Source organism: Micropterus salmoides, unplaced genomic scaffold, assembly GCF_014851395.1.
Source record: "Micropterus salmoides isolate LMB-PRFRI ecotype aquatic unplaced genomic scaffold, ASM1485139v1 Ms_hic_scaffold_7, whole genome shotgun sequence".
NCBI classification, from domain to species: Eukaryota; Metazoa; Chordata; class Actinopteri; order Centrarchiformes; family Centrarchidae; genus Micropterus; species Micropterus salmoides.
The window spans coordinates 18,496,422-18,512,331 of record NW_024044459.1 but is presented as its reverse complement, the minus strand read 5'-3'; the positions used below and the strand labels follow the sequence as shown (position 1 = coordinate 18,512,331).

General features: G+C 40.5%; 1 protein-coding gene across 2 annotated transcripts in view; it reads right to left on the bottom strand.

Moving 5' to 3' along the window:
- The window catches only part of msh3 (mutS homolog 3 (E. coli)), a 61,561-nt gene extending 45,651 nt beyond the window's left edge, over window positions 1–15,910 (bottom strand). Inside the window, exons 1-12 of one of the 2 annotated variants that reach the window (XM_038703402.1) lie at window positions 15,647–15,910; window positions 15,368–15,488; window positions 13,162–13,469; window positions 11,639–11,869; window positions 11,243–11,359; window positions 11,033–11,150; window positions 10,797–10,936; window positions 9,810–9,976; window positions 5,030–5,139; window positions 4,718–4,832; window positions 3,472–3,556; window positions 2,056–2,165 (exon numbers count right to left, since the gene is read on the bottom strand). In XM_038703402.1, coding sequence (XP_038559330.1) covers window positions 2,056–2,165; window positions 3,472–3,556; window positions 4,718–4,832; window positions 5,030–5,139; window positions 9,810–9,976; window positions 10,797–10,936; window positions 11,033–11,150; window positions 11,243–11,359; window positions 11,639–11,869; window positions 13,162–13,469; window positions 15,368–15,488; window positions 15,647–15,787 — 1,763 coding nt within the window. In that variant the 5' untranslated portion in view covers window positions 15,788–15,910. The remainder of the gene's footprint in view (window positions 1–2,055; window positions 2,166–3,471; window positions 3,557–4,717; window positions 4,833–5,029; window positions 5,140–9,809; window positions 9,977–10,796; window positions 10,937–11,032; window positions 11,151–11,242; window positions 11,360–11,638; window positions 11,870–13,161; window positions 13,470–15,367; window positions 15,489–15,646) is intronic. The other variant, XM_038703403.1, reaches the window with a different exon arrangement.

Here is a 15,910-nt window from a genome sequence, read left to right as displayed (position 1 = left end):
AGAATGCAAAGCTGCATGCAAAGGTCTTGTAAGTGTAGCGTAATTTGATCAGTCAGGCTTCTGAGGCTGTGTCCAAATCCTGCAGCTTGTGCTAGGATTGACAGACCTGGGGTCTCATTTATAAACGGTGGGTACATACAAAACAGGGCTGGAAACGTGCATACGCCACTTCACAAGCAAAGGTTGTGATATATAAAAAACAAACTTGTCGGGAGAATGTGCGGTCATGTAAGTAAACTCTGAACCTTGCGTACGCGCATGAAGACGAGAAATGAGAAACGGCGACTCACATGGCAGAAGGATGAATTGGTTTAAAAAGAATTGGCCTACTATTGTGTAAAATAAATCGAAATATTATCTTTGAGTATTATAGGCTTAAAGCCTTTCTGAATAAACACCTGTTTGACTGACTTTCCCTTAAGTGTGCAAAAAAAACCCACACAATTTAAGATCATTTGCAGCACACACAAAAAGATCCAGATTCAGGATAATAAACACAAACAAAGATATCTGTTTCTGCAAAAGAACGCCTCAATTATGTTGTACAGTTTAATCAGGAGCCATATTAATTAATAGCCTACTAGCATGCAGTGCAATTTATTCTCATAAATAAGGTGAACAGGAGGACAAATTACATTTAAATTGATGCTGTTTTCAGTGCATCAGTCGAGCAAATAGGAGAGCATAGTGTCATATATTGTTATCAGATGTTTGTTGCCTTTTCAAGCCAAATGCTGTGCGCAAGCGTGTGAATGTTGATGTGCTGCTTGTAAAAACACATTATGGAAACATTATTTTATATCATTTACAAGAAGCCATATTTATTTTAACTCATCGGCAGCCTTGTTTAGTGAGTGGACTGTTTGTGTAGCCTATATAAATATTCAAACACAAGTGGAAGTCATTTGGTTTACTCTCTTTCAAACGGGGGAATCCAAATTAATACCTGGGCCATCCCGTCTTGCGTGTGTGTTCCCTTCCGGTCAGTGACGTCACTACTCAGGAGGGTTGCCCCTTCCTGCGCATCGGTTATAAAGGGATGGAGCTCCGGTGCCCCCTTTCCTTCGGTGCACAAGCGTTATGTGAAAGTGCATTTTTTACCCACCAAACAGCATGTTTCAGCTTCACCAAAAGGAATGTCAGTGTCATACTGAGTTATATTTCATTTTGTAGCTTTTCTGTCAGATTTTGACTCCTTTTCGTCCAGCAGTCAGTATGTATTAATATTAAAGAGGGGCGTTTTACTGACCATTTATAGGCAACTATGGGTGTTTGAAGGGTCGGACATGGAGCTCCCTCACATGCGCCACATTTCAAGGTGATTGTGATTTATAAAGGGAACTTCCTTACAAGTGTGCACACGCACGGTTTTATAAGTCTGAATATTTTTTGCCGTACGCTTTTAGTGAGGATTCTACGCACAGTTTTATAAATGAGACCCCAGAGCAGTTAAATTCAGATCTTTCCTGTCCCACATGAGGGAATTCTTTTTGCAGCAAGGCAGCTTGAAAAATAATAAAAACACATAGCACTAAATAACATCTCTGATCTAAATATCGACAAAATCGTGCAATAAGCAGAGCTTTTATGGGGGATGGTACACGGCGTTGGAGTATTGCTGCATTCATGTCATATCAAAATGATCACAATAACCAGTATCCAATTTGTAAATGGCATTCACATCAACATCCAAGTCATAATTATGACTGGGGAAATGTCAATATATCAGACTTCGAACCTAATAAAGCCAATGTGCCTAATAAATCTCACAAACACAGATGCCTCATGCCAGTCAAAGTCTGTTGTTCTAGGTAATTAAATCCAAATTTAATGGATATAATGTTATACTGGCAACGCACAGTATTTAATAATCCTCACACAACCATCCTGACTTGTTCGATGACATGAACGCTTACAAATCATAAACACTGGAATCTTCGCCATCTCTACCAGCCATCACATATGAAGTGAAAGCAGCATAAGCATAAGCGCTGCCTGAGACGCTTAATTAATGCTAATCAAGCTGAATCAGTACAGAGGGTATCTTGTACTCACTGTGGGTCTGTGAGGGGCTGGCTCACCCACTTTCTCATCAGTCTCTTCCCAAACGGGGTGCGAGTGTGGTCCAACACCCACAACAGACTGCCCTTCACACCACCATCTGTCTATGATCGAAAGAACACACACAAACATAAATCGCAGCTTGCACGTACAACATTTGAATGAGCCAAATTTCGGGAAGAAAAAAACACTATGATGTAATAAATAAGTAAGGAGGTGAGCAGGTGATGGAAGCCACAATCAGTCAGGTGAGGAGGCTTGAACTGAGCTTGAACTCCATGTGTGACACACACGCCACCGCAGCGGAGTCGTGCTGAACATCTGAGCAATCACCAACGCAAGTCTGACTAGTCACTGAACATTTTCTTGTGATCAGGGAAATGACAACTTCACTCACTCATTAAATGTTTACAACTGCTGTGCAACCATGACTGTAAACTGTCTTGACATATATAAAAAAAAAAAAAAAGTATTTGCACTGGAAGGTGTCTATCTACCTGGTATGAACTGGTGCTACATAATAAAAACTGAATTGTATTGAACTGGTAAGCTGCATGACATTTCTTTCTGCTGGCTGTCAGCATTGTTGTATTGAAAGCTTGCCAAAATATAAAACTATCACCAACGTGCACTTTTGTTCAGCAGCCTCCCTCGACCTTCATCAAGCCAGAGTAGTAGAGTTGAACTTGAGTCAGCTGTAAGTCACTTAACTTAAATAACAGATATTTGATTAGGCTACGTAAAATACAATATTAACACAGGTTTAAAAGAAAAATGTTCTAAAGCCGTGTCACTCCAATGTTCGGCATTGAGAGTAGGGCTGCAACTAACAATTATTTTCACTGTTGTTTTAATCTGTCAATTATTATCTCGATTCATTAGTCATTCATTAGTTGTGTGGTCTATGAAATGTAAGAAAATAGTGAAAGATCTGTTGTTTCCAGTAGCGCAAAGAGGACATCCTCAAATTTACTGTCAGAGGAATAAATAAACCCTGAAAATATTCACATTTACAAATCTGGAATCAGAGAATTTTGACTGTTAAAATACTTAAACCGATTATCAAAATAGCTGGTGACTGATTTAACAGTTGACACTTAATGGATTAACTGTTGCAGTTCTAATTGAGAGACCTTAAAGACATGCTTATGAAGACCTGCAACATGACTTCCCTTCACACACTTGAGACTTGACTTAAAAACAGTTCTGGCTCTAGCCAATGTTATTAAAAAAGCACAATTATCATCAGTAGGCCAAATACAAAGTGCAGATATGTCTGTTTAGCAAATAGTGTACATTAGAGGATTATTACAGTATGGTGCAGTGTAAACCATTTATCATCCAGACACACGTCACCCCTTCATTATGCTTGATCAGTGGCCATGACTGCCAGCTGAGATGAGCTTTTACCTGATTGTTGAGGATTTCCAGGTTCCTGAGGGTGGCGGCACTGAGGACCATACCGTCCGACTCACAGGATAGACGTCGGAATGAGCTGCACGGAGCACAAAATCATTAAACTACAGCTGCATAATCAAATGATCAATGCAATATCTATTGGGAAGAGGTTTAAAAATGTGATAACTGGAATGATTAATTTCTTTCTGCAACTCAAATCAAAATACAGAAAACTGTTCTTATAAGTGTTGTAAGAGTTCACCTCAAACTTGTACATCAGAAAAGAAATGGATAAAGCTGCATTTTAAAGCATAAAATAAGTTGTCAAATACATTGTGATATATTCCTGTAAGGCCTAAAATCCCACATTATCCCAGAATTAGGGCTGCAGCTAATGATTATATTAACTATCAATTAATCTACAGATTATCTTTTTGATTCTTTGTTTAATTCATTATGTGATGCTAAAAAAATACCCATCACAACTTCCCAGTCCACGGTGTCTTCTTCAAATATCTTTTCCAAAGAAGGTTAAAGTCAAGGGCAGCTGGACTTGTTTGAAGATACTAGAAGAGGTTTCGTCCCTCATCCAAGAGACTTCTTCAGTTCTGAAATGACCAGTAGGGGAACTGAGCTATTTAACCTCTGTGGGGTCGCTTGCCAAGATCGTCGATACCACTGGTTCATTAGTTCTCCTGGCTGTTGTAACGACAGTCGTTATGGTCATTAGAACCACCCGAGGCCCAAGTCTGAACGACCATTGTTGGCATCTTCACCTGAGGCCAAGAGGTAGTGCTTGTTCAGTTTCCTGGGAAACTGAACAAGCACCTACTGGCCATTTCAGAACTGAAGAAGTCTCTTGGATGAGGGATGAAACGTCTTCTAATATCCAGTTGCCCTTGACCTCAACCTTCGTTGGATAATTATGACCTGGATGACAGAGAACCGTCACAGACTTCAAATATCTTGTTTTGTTCAAGCAAAAGTCCAAAACCAAAAAGTTTACAGAATGAAACAGAGAAAATAAGCAAAATCTCTCACTTGAGAAGCTGTTTGAAATGATGATTAATCAATTATCATTATAGTTACAGAAGATTATCTAATTGGGAAAAAAAGGATTTGCATTGGAAGGTGTCTATCTACCGAATCAATGAATTGAGTAATCATTTCAGCTCTACCCAGGGTTTCAAAGAACAGCGGAAACAGTGGATAATAATGTTTGCAGCCTGTAAGTGTGTGCACATTTGTTGGCATGTACCTTTCACTCCTAAGAACTCTTTCTAAGTTGAATTCTTGAAGGTACTGGATGAGCGGCCCCAGACAGCAGATCACTGGGCTCTCCAAGGATGCTACACTCGACAGAGAGCGAGAGCCTGTAGGACACAGACACACAAACGCACACAAACATGCTACATTTCCACAGATAAAAAAAATGAGTCACAGGGCCCACTGCTCAAACACATCCAGTGTTTCACATGAATGGCTGTCTTGGTCTGAATGAGAATATATGAGTAACTGGAGGCAATATGGAGTAAAAGACTGAAAATAAAAGGGGCACAAACAAACACACCTTTCTCTTGGGAGTGGCAGTAGAATTCAGTGACTGTGTTCATTGCAGAGGCAAACTCAAACTGAGCGCTGTCCATCTTCTCCACTCTCACTCGGTCGTCAGCCTGAGCACTGGAGGGGAACAACATGACACCATTGACTCAAGAGGTCAGTGGTGCTTGTGACTGTACAGACAGAAGGAAACGAAACATCCGATATCTGATCCTCTTCCTATTGGGAAGAAAATTAGACACAGCAGCACTGCGTGTTCCAGCCGTACTGCTGTATAACACTCTGAACATGTATCCACACACTGTATGTGTGGTTGTGCACACATGTACAGTCACACACACTCACACAGTTTCCTTGCATCTCCCTATTGCCCTATTCACTCTCTTGGTATTGCTGCTTTCAAGGACTTGGCTGCTTTGTCTGCTCTGTTGTTGCCAGGGCAACCAAGGCAAACACGTGGCTCTGGATGCAGTGTTAGAGCATTTTTTAATGCTCCCACACACACGTTCCTCTATCCCCGTGGGGACATCTCACTGACATAGCCCCTTACCCTAACCATCACAACTACATGCCTAACCTTATTCTACCCCTAAAACCAAGTCCTCACCCTCAAATAGCCCTTTAAACTTGTGTGGTCCAGCACACACACACACACACACACAGGTTGAACTGGGAGCAAAGACTGTATAAGAGCAATCAATAGACCGCATTTTGTGCCAGCAGCCTAACAATGACTTTAATCATTTAAACAGTAAATTAAACTACATTATGAGGTTTATAAGAACAGCAATAATTGCTGGTATTGATCTCGGTAAAGAGCGGTGCAGTGTAGCATCTCTGCAAAATTCTGACAGGACCCTGCATTGTGAACCTGGGTTCAGGAAGTCTCAGTCTGGTTGGAAGTCTCACAGGAAACTACAAAGCTGGACACTGGTTCAGGTGTATGCAAACAATTGACCAGAGGTTTGGGTCTGCTCATAACTGCAGTAAAGAATTAAAGGGTTATTTATCCTTAATTACAAAAATGCTAACATGCAAACAATGATAATACTAACATGCCAAAGTTTAGTAGATGTGATGCGTACAATGTTCATCGTCTTAGTTTGAATGTTAGCGTGTTAGCATTTGCCAAATACAATGAACAGCTGAGGCTGAGACATTAGTTTTGCAGGTATTTGATCATAAACCAAAGAAACAAAACAAATTCAAATTTTGACCTTATGGTGTTGCTAGAGGAAAAGTCAGGGCATCACCAAAATTATAGAATTAGAAATCCTCTAGGGACCACAAAGGTCTGTACAAAACGTCATAGCAGGCCATCCAATTGCTGTTAAAATATTTCACTCAAAACTATAAATATCAACCTCATGGTTTTGATTTCAGTTGTGAATCTATTCCATACATACGACATATATTGCAAGTCTGTCCATCCTGGGAGAGGGATCCCTCCTCTGTTGCTCTTCCCTGTTAAAAGGGAACGTTTTTGGGGAGTTTTTCATTGTTCAAATCGAGGCTCTAAGAACAGAGGTTGTTGTGTGCCATACAGATTGCAAAGGCCCTTGAAGCAAATTGTGATATTGGTATTCATTCACCATTTTTCCAATACTGTGAGAACAATCCATCATTTACATCCGTTGTATTGGGGTGGCAGCATATACCTCAGAGATAGGTATCTCGAGATCTGGGGAAATAAAACCAAAACTATCAGTGGCTAGACCCAACAAAGGTAAGTGAGAAGATGGGTTTTGTTTTGTACTTCACATGAAGAAGTGACACCCTACTTCTTTGGCAATTTCTTTTTTGTTGTTGTTCAAATGCTCAGAGCTCTGTGATGGTGATAATCAACCAAAAGCAGGGACGTGTAAAGGTTCAGTCAGAGATATTGTGACCCAGAGATCAGAGGTTACTGTGCACAACAGATTAAAGCGATCAATCAGTATCTATTGATGCATGGTGAATACATAGAGAGAGGCCATTAAAATCTACACATTTTTATGTCTTTGGGGTGTGTGTGTGTGTGTGTGTGTGTGTGTGTGTGTGTGTGTGTGTGTGTGTGTGTGTGTGATACACGACTGCTGTCTTACCATGTACCCATGACGACTCTCTTTCATGAGTGTCAGTCATCAACTTAAAAGCTTGGGCAAAGTGAGGACATATGTTTTGACAGCATCAGCAGGCGAGCACTTGGGTTGCACTAAACCCCTTCACTGTTCTGATCCTAACTCATGACTCCAGGTTGTGGATGATTAAAGCAACTAATACTGCACCTAGCTACTACCAACCTCCCAGGGACTCATTACCTGCTGCACATGGACACATAAACCCTGTTGCCAGGGGGGCCGTCTCGTCAGCACATCCCAGAGGCATGGAGGCTGCTGAGCTAACAGCACACAGAGCTCTCCTGTTAAATGTTCACCTGGGTAGGCCTTGCTTTAGTGTTTTTTTAATGTGTTGGAGTGACATTACTGTAATGTACTCAGAGTTGATATCCATTAAAACATCTATTTCAGAATAATTTATGTATTTTAAGTGTCTTTTAAGTCTGATGAATCACGGTTGAGGAAAAAATAAATCCCTTGAGAATATCTTGAGAGGTCGCCAATAGCAGCAATGCAAAATAGGCCTGGTGTAGCAGAGTAGCATGTGTGAATATAAATGTGATACATTTTCTGTCTGAGATGAAGCTGCATTTGTGTGATACAGGCTGCAAACTGACCGTCGTGTCTCTGATGAGCAGAACGCTAGAGAGCAGTGCTGTTCAAACACAATAATTGGACTGGCCTTTACAGGCACATCTTCGCAATATTCAGTCCACACAGACGGCAGAAAAGAGGAGGGAGAGTGAGAAAGAAAGAGAGGAATGAATACAGACTAATCAAATGTTTCAGAATGAAATTTAAACTGAGGGGGAAATTAAAAAGGATATGGAATAGCCATTTAAATTTTTTTTTAAAGGGTGGAAAAAAGAAAAATATGCACCATCAAGAAGTCAAACAAAAGAAGCAGACTTCCCTCCCATTTATCCAACCATCCCCATCTAATCAAATCCACTCCCTCCCACTCCCTCGTTTCATTTTCACAGCATAATGCAATCACTGGCAACCTCCAAAGGAAACCACTCCCCACTGGTGTGAACATGCTGGGTGCACACAATGGGAGGCAACAGGTTTCTATGTTATATGTCAGTTCAAAGTCACTGTCGCGGGCCTCTCTGTTAAGCCAGCCAATGAAGCAAAAGACAAAATCCTGAACTCTTTCGGATCTTGTGGTTCATACAGCAGCCGGCAAGCTAAATGCTGAATGGAAGTCTGCTTTTACATCAGAGATTTGGTTGAAGCTTGTAAGTCCAGCATAATAGTTGACCACTCCCTTTACCTCGTGTGCTTATGCTGAGCTACTCAGTGGGACACTGCTGCCAAATGTCTCTATTGATTTGAGCTGATGGCGTTACCTTTACTGTGACTACTCAGCTATGTGCTCAAAGTCTGTATTGAAACGGTAGTCAAGTATCCATATAAACGTTAAGATGTTTTGCTTGCTGTAATAATTTCTGATCATACTGGCCAATAAAATATCATTTTTAATGTGTTTTCAATGTAAGTGATGGAGGACAAAATCCACAGCCATCGTTCTGTGTAAAAAGTTTATCGGAGGTGATTCAGCAGAGTTGGACAAATCAAGTGGATATCTTCCAAAGTTACAGTCTATTTAGTATAAATTTACCTTTGTAACCTGGAGAGTGTTTCCCTAATGAGTTGCAGTGGAACAGTAACAGAAACAGTACATTTTGTATTAAAAAAGGCTGTAACCTGGGAGGATATCCACTTGATTTGACTACAACCGCTGAAGCATCATATTAGATTCAGCAGTCGTAATTAGTCACATTTGTACACAGAATGTGGATTTGCATTGAAAGCACATTACAAAAGGTTCTTTTAAAGGTCGATATGAACAGGAGAAATGATTACAGCAATCAAACCCTGTTCCAATGTTCACAGGGACACCTGACTATTGTTTTAAGACAGGCTTGAAAAGAGTAGAACCTGTACTTTAATTCCTTGGATTTTAACACCTAAAATGTTTACTTTATCCAGAGGAACAGTCAAAATGTTAGACCTTTACTTGTGTTGCAGTACTTTTCCATTATGATTTTAGTCTGAATACTTTTTCCACCACTTCTCAGGGTCCCCTAGATGTAATTTTGTAAATGGTAAGTACATTGTAAAACTCGGAGACATGCTCATACCCATGTATATCTATAGTTTGCTCCATCTGACTTCACAGCAGCTGCAGTTTGGAAAAAGAGCAATGAACTTTATTACTTACATGTGTTATAATTTCTATAATAAACAAATTTAAATAAGTAGTTAAAAATTTTGAATACAGTTAAGACTTTTACCAATGAAACAGAATACAAATATTCATTATAAAGAAAACAGTTTAGGGGGAAAGTCTGTCTGTGAACTTTTCAAATAATAAGCCCTGGTGGGACCCTGTTCAGCCCCGCGGTAGAACCCAGGGTGCCGTGGTTCCATTACCACATAAACTCTCAATGAGCCCGCATTGATTTCCTTTTCCAGACTGAGCCCAGACAGCTCCAGACAAAACAACGGTCTACCTGCCAGGGGAAATCTAAACACAATCCCTCCGAATGAAATAGACTAAACTCATAAAACACACACTTTTGTAAACACACAGATAAGTAGCACAGTTCATCACTTCAGTAAGAATATACTGGCATGTGGTAAAATGGGCACAGACTGCCTCCTAGTGTCCTGACAGCAGATTACCTGGCATTGGTGATGCTCTGCAGGAGTCTGAGGGTTTGTTCTGAGAGGTTGGAGGGCACCAGGATTTCCACAGGGTTGATCTTTAGGACACGACCCTCCAGCTCAGAGCGAGACTGACCATCAGGGAAGCAGTCCAGTAACACGTCTCCTGTGCTGGGCTGAACTGCCTACACAAACACATGTATAAAATGATTGGACACACTGAAGAAATAAAGAAAAAACATTTTGGGGGGGCAATGTTATCTTGCTCATATAATAAAAAGACTGTTTTTTTAATACAGTAAAAGTGGGTCATTTCTTCTAAATCAGATTATATCAAAGCAGTACAGCTTGTGCTCAAAGTTCACCTCATTGTAGTTGCACCATAAAAAGATAAAGTAATTTAGTGCAGCATGAAGGGAATAAGACTTCATAGTTGATGCTACATTGGAAAACTGCGAAAAGTTGTGAACGCACGTTAAGAGGCAATACGATAAAAACAAATACATTTTTTTCTTTACAACCCAGCTGTGACCAACATGAACTTGTATTTAATTACTCTAGCATCACTTTATTATTATCTCTTTATGAATAAAATAATCAGACAGGAATATCTGTTTTTAGCAAACCTAAAGACCTGACAAGGGAGGAGATATTAATCAGAACATTATACTAATCTAAAAGACCATAGATGTTAAAGGGAAGTTAATTTGGTATGAACAGAGTCAAAAAATCTCTGCCAGCTAACTTTTTCTTTTTTAAATTATCTCACGGTTATAATCTCTCAGTCCTTCTGCACAGATGAGATTATGTCGCCTCATCAACTACAGAGTGAGAGAACATTCAAAATAACTGGTAATTAACAGTAAACTATATAAAAAACAGACAAAAAACAACACAAATCCTCAGTGTACATTGACAAACAAGCTCACATGTAATCTTGGTTTAATTTTCAAATTAACTATAAATATTAACCTGCTTAAAGTTGAACAACGTGATCAGACTCACCACCAGCCCCAAGGTTAGAAGCTTCTTCAGTTTGTCCCAGTTCTCACTGATACACAGCAGAAAGCTGTCAGGAGGGTCCATCACCACGTCACCACAGCCGTCCTCATCCATATCGCCGAGTCTGCAGACTGGGTTTACATCTCAAAAAACTGTTAAGGACATCACTTCAGACATACAGAGATATTAAAGGCAGGCTTAAGGACACACACACAGATATTCACAGCCTATAAGGATACCCTCTCCCACCAGAGTGGACTTGGTGTACAGAGCGCTGAGCTGACGGGTGAACAGAGCGTTCCTATTGGCCCCTGAGGCCTTGATTGCAGACGTCTCTGTCTGCTTAACCACACCAACCTAAAAAATTTGAGACAATAATGCAGAGATAAGAAACAATGTGGCTCTAAACAGCTTGGATTTCTAAATACAAACAAGATTTGTTTCCCCACCTTGTGTCCGTGGGACACCAACCGTCTGACATGAACAAACAAACGGTGCGTGGGGATGCTGCACGTCATGAAGTTATGATCCAGATGACAGACGATATTTAGCTCCTTTGCAGCAATCTGTACACACACACACACACACACACGATGTCTGTGTTGGCTTAAAGGATAACTGAGGCCATGTTGGGAGTTCAGGCATGACCTCTCTTCCGCCTCAGATTTCCGGTGAATTTCTAACATGCTCTCTAAAATGTGTTTTTAAGTAGGTTTTTATGAACTGAGATCTCCAACATTTGATCACCATCATGTAAAATGCTTATATGTATTTTAGTAACATATTTGATATATTTTGGACTGATACTGTTGATTTCCTTCGCAAATCATGAACTCAGTTCTCACCTCTGCATCCTCTCCAAAGAACCTGTATTTGTAACCGCACTCCACAGCCAACAGCGCATCCTTATGCTGCTGTTTCAGCTGGATGACCTGCTGTTCCAGAGGAGTGTACATGCTCTTTGAGCGTCTGTTGGGGGCACTAGAGTCGGACGGAGCACTCAGCTCTGCACCCCTTCCTGTTCCTCTTCCGCCACCTCCTCCCCCTGACTTGGCAAACTGAGACAAGCACAACGCCTGCAAAATAAAAAAAACACATAAAATCACAGTTCCCCACTCAAAGCTTTTTTTCTATTTCCCACTCGTACTTCATGCTAACTTTATTTCCCCATTCGAGATCAATCGCTTCATTAGGGATCCAAGCAGCAAAGCTGCTGGAGCCCTATTGTTTTTGTTCTCCTTTATCTTTCTTTCTTTCCTCCGCTAAAAGTGTTTGTGCAGCAAAAACTGCTGCACGAAAACTCACCAAAATTGGCAGGTGGGTTTTCTCTCTCTACCAACTTTACGTTTACGCAATTTTCTGGAAAACGGCTTCATTTAGATTCAAACTTCTTTCATTATTTTAATCTCTGGATTCATCTGCATCTTTGCTACAATGGTTATCTGCTCTAAAAATGTCAAATTATGCAACTTTTTAATCACTTTTCTCTAAAACCTACTTTTGCGAACTTGTCCCAGACGGTTTAGCCAATCGACCTGAAACTTTGGCAGGATCATTGAGGACATCACTGATCAAAAGTTATCAAAATAATTTTGATATACTAATCTGTTGTTTTTTTCCATAAATTTTTACTTTTGTGTATTTACAAACAATTTTACATAAATGCCCGTAAATCAAAATTGGCTTAAGCTGTTGTCTCCAAACTTGACAGATCTGTTCAGATGCTCGGTCCGGGCTTCGCTGAGCAGTCCTGGGATATTCTTCCACTGGGGGGCACTACACAAGCAAAAAGTTTATACCTTGTAATTCGCTGGATGGATTTGGAAAAAATTCGGTTTGTACGATCTAGGGTCACTACTCAGCTGATGCATAAAATGTGGTAATGATTGCTCAACGTGGGTGTTGCTTATTATAACAAATGTAAGTTTCTCATTTCTCATTCCAAACTTCAAAAAATCTAAGAAAATCACCCGTACGTCCTAGAGAGCTTAACATTTTTTCAGCACATCCACAAGTCTTTGTTCAAATGCTACCAAAATCAACACAGATATTCTCTATGTGACCGATATCAAGTGTTTCAAAAGGTTTTTAGATCAGTCAAACAGTGAGACTGCAGTGATATTCAATATCTTGCTACTTGCACAGTATGCACAGCATCACAAAATGTTGCAGGTGGGTTAAACATTTCACCCAGTATTCAGGTACGTATAAAAATCTTTACTTTTTGTAGCCGTTTGCTCATGGACATTTTAGCAGGGCAGATGCTTGCCAGCATGAGGACTTAAACCTTCATCAATGGGCTAACCTGCTGCCCAAAAATGTCTTCCGTTGGCAGTGATGTGATGGAGTCGACATTTACATTGTGTACCTGTTTTGTAGCCGTCAGCCCCGAACTCCCCTTTTCTTTTACAGTTTCCTCCTCTTCGTCCTCTTCATCCTCTTGCTCCTCCTCTGTCTTTTGAAGTCTGTTTTTAACTCTGTGTTGATCTGTAATGTCCTGAGGAGGGCAAACACTACTTCCTTGGTCACAGATTTTACTGCTGGCCCCACCCGTCTCCTTTTCTTCCCTCTGAGTGTCACTGCGCCCGACACTGGGCTCAGCCGAGCAGGTGAAGCCTTTCAGCTTCTCCAAGGTGGACGAGCAGAGGACGCCTGATGTGGATGCTAGCTTCTTCCCTGAAGAGAGAAGAAATACAGTTAAAGTATAATTATTAGGCAGAGGTAGAAAGCAACTAAGTATTACTCAAGTACTGCACTTTAGAAGAATTTGGTGATACTTGTGCTTTACTTGAGTATTTCCAATTTATGATACCTTACACTTCTACTCCACTACAGTTCAGAGGGATATATTGTACTTTTTACTTCAATTCAATTTATATAGTGCCAAATCACAACAACACTTATCTCAGAGCGCTTTTCATAAAAGAGCAGGTCTAGACTATACTCTGTGATGATATTTACAGAAACCCAACAGTTCCCACCAAGAGCAGCACTAGGCGACAGAGGCAAGGAAAAACTTCCTTTTAAGAGGCAGAAACCTCGAGCAGAACCATAGCTCAGGGTGGGCGGTCATCTGCCTCAACCAGCTGGGGGTGAAGGAGAGAGAGAGAGAGACAGAGATAGGGAGGCAGCCTACACAATATACACAAAAAAAATATCATATTTTCCAAGAAAAATATGAAAGTACAACACACAGCTAAAGATTAAACCGGTTGTTTCCAACCTTTTTGCCTTGTAACTGTTATGGTAGAAAATTGTGTCCTCTTCCTTTTATGTTTGATCTTTTAATATTATTATTATTACTATTCTCGTTATGGCTTATAGATAGATTGTGTTTTTATCCTTAACCTTTCCTCTCCTATACTCCTATGTTAGTCTGTCCACATTTACTAGGGTTTAGATTGTTTTGGTGTTTTCCTCTCTTGTTGTTCTTCTCCTCTCCTGGAAGGTTCATTCAAGGCCAAGAGAGGATCTCTGTTCCCCAAAACATAGAAACCTAGACTGTGTAAATGATGATGCATCCCTTTGCTCGGGGCCAGACATCGGAAGCCGCCCTAGACGGCAGGTCTCTGGACCAGCTGTATATGTGTTTTAGTACTTCTGTTTATTCTCTTTTGTTAATAAATTCTTCCAAGGCAAAGGTTGGTTGTAACTCAATTCTTTGTTCAACCCCTCACCAGGAATATAATTTCCACGACAGTAACCTCTTACAAATAAGCAGTACCTAGTGTCTCCCTGTCACATCTCAGATTTCCACAAGAGTTAGCAGTTTCAAAGAGACACTTCCCCTATTAAGTTCTTGTATGGTTTCATTTAAATAACGCTGAAGTCCAAAGGGGTCCAATGATCTGATTTTTCACAAGACAAAAAACTGAAAACAGATTTGTGTATCAGAACTTTGTTTTTCTTTTTTCCTCTCCCAATAATGAACTCGCAATACCTCAGATTTATCTTGTGACCTTCTGGAGGGGCCAGACCCCTAGGTCCCCTGTACGTAAAGTAGTTAAAACTAGCTTCACCTCGAGCAGCTACAACAGTACAACTGCTTACACATTGACACATATTAACAATCTAGAATCATGCATCAGTCACACAGGGTACATTTTAATGCAGAACGAGTACTTTTACTTCTCTTACTTAAGTACATTTTACTGCTAATACTTCTGTACTTTTACTTGAGTAAGTCTTTGAATACAGGATGTTTCTCTGTATTGGAGTATTTTTATGTTGGTGTATTGGTACTTTTACTCAAGCAATTGATATACTTTTACCACCACGGTTATTTCATATAAAGCCCCATAAAATAAAATACTAACTGTTTAAACATTTGACTATTTTTCATACATAATCTCTGCCTGGATGCACTCAGAAAGATTTGTATCTGCCCCTAATCTACAGTTTGTCAGACAAATATCAGTGAAAACTCCGCTACAAAAAGCATCATGAGCAGCTCCATCTTCCAAAATAACAGGAGGATTTAACGTTTACTGCACATGCCGTTTGGAGAAATGTGATGCTTTTGGAAGCTGGAAACGGGTGAGCCTTGTGTGACCTGCGTGAGGGTTGAGACTCACCTTTGGTGCTCTGACAGTAAACAGGATCACAGTCCAAATCCTCCACCTGCTGGTTTTGTAAAGAAAGCTTGGCTCGTTTTGTTGGCAGTCCAAAATCATCATTATCAGAGGAAGGTTTCTGCTGCAGGACAAAAGCAGTTGAGGTTTAGTGATTAGCATTTCGCATTAAGTGAATCATATGTGATCAGAGCGTGTGTGTGTGTGTGTGTGTGTGTGTGTGTGTGTGTGTGTGTGTGTGTGTGTGTGTGTGTGTGATTTAATCAACGAAGCACACCTCACCTTGCCTCTGGAAAGCTGGTGCTCAGCAGGGTTTTGGATAATCCCACACTGAGAGTTGGAGGCACTGCTGCTGCTCAGCCCTCCGAAGTACCTGCTAATGGAGGTCTGCTTGGTGCAGGACTTTTTCAGAGACTTTGGCATGTTTTATTTGCCCTCATATTAGATCCAAAATGAAAGAAATGTAAAGAAACACAGCCACATGCGAAGCTAACCGGTGTATTGAAAGACTTTAGCTGCCCAGCTTTTCAAAACATTGCGGCGCAT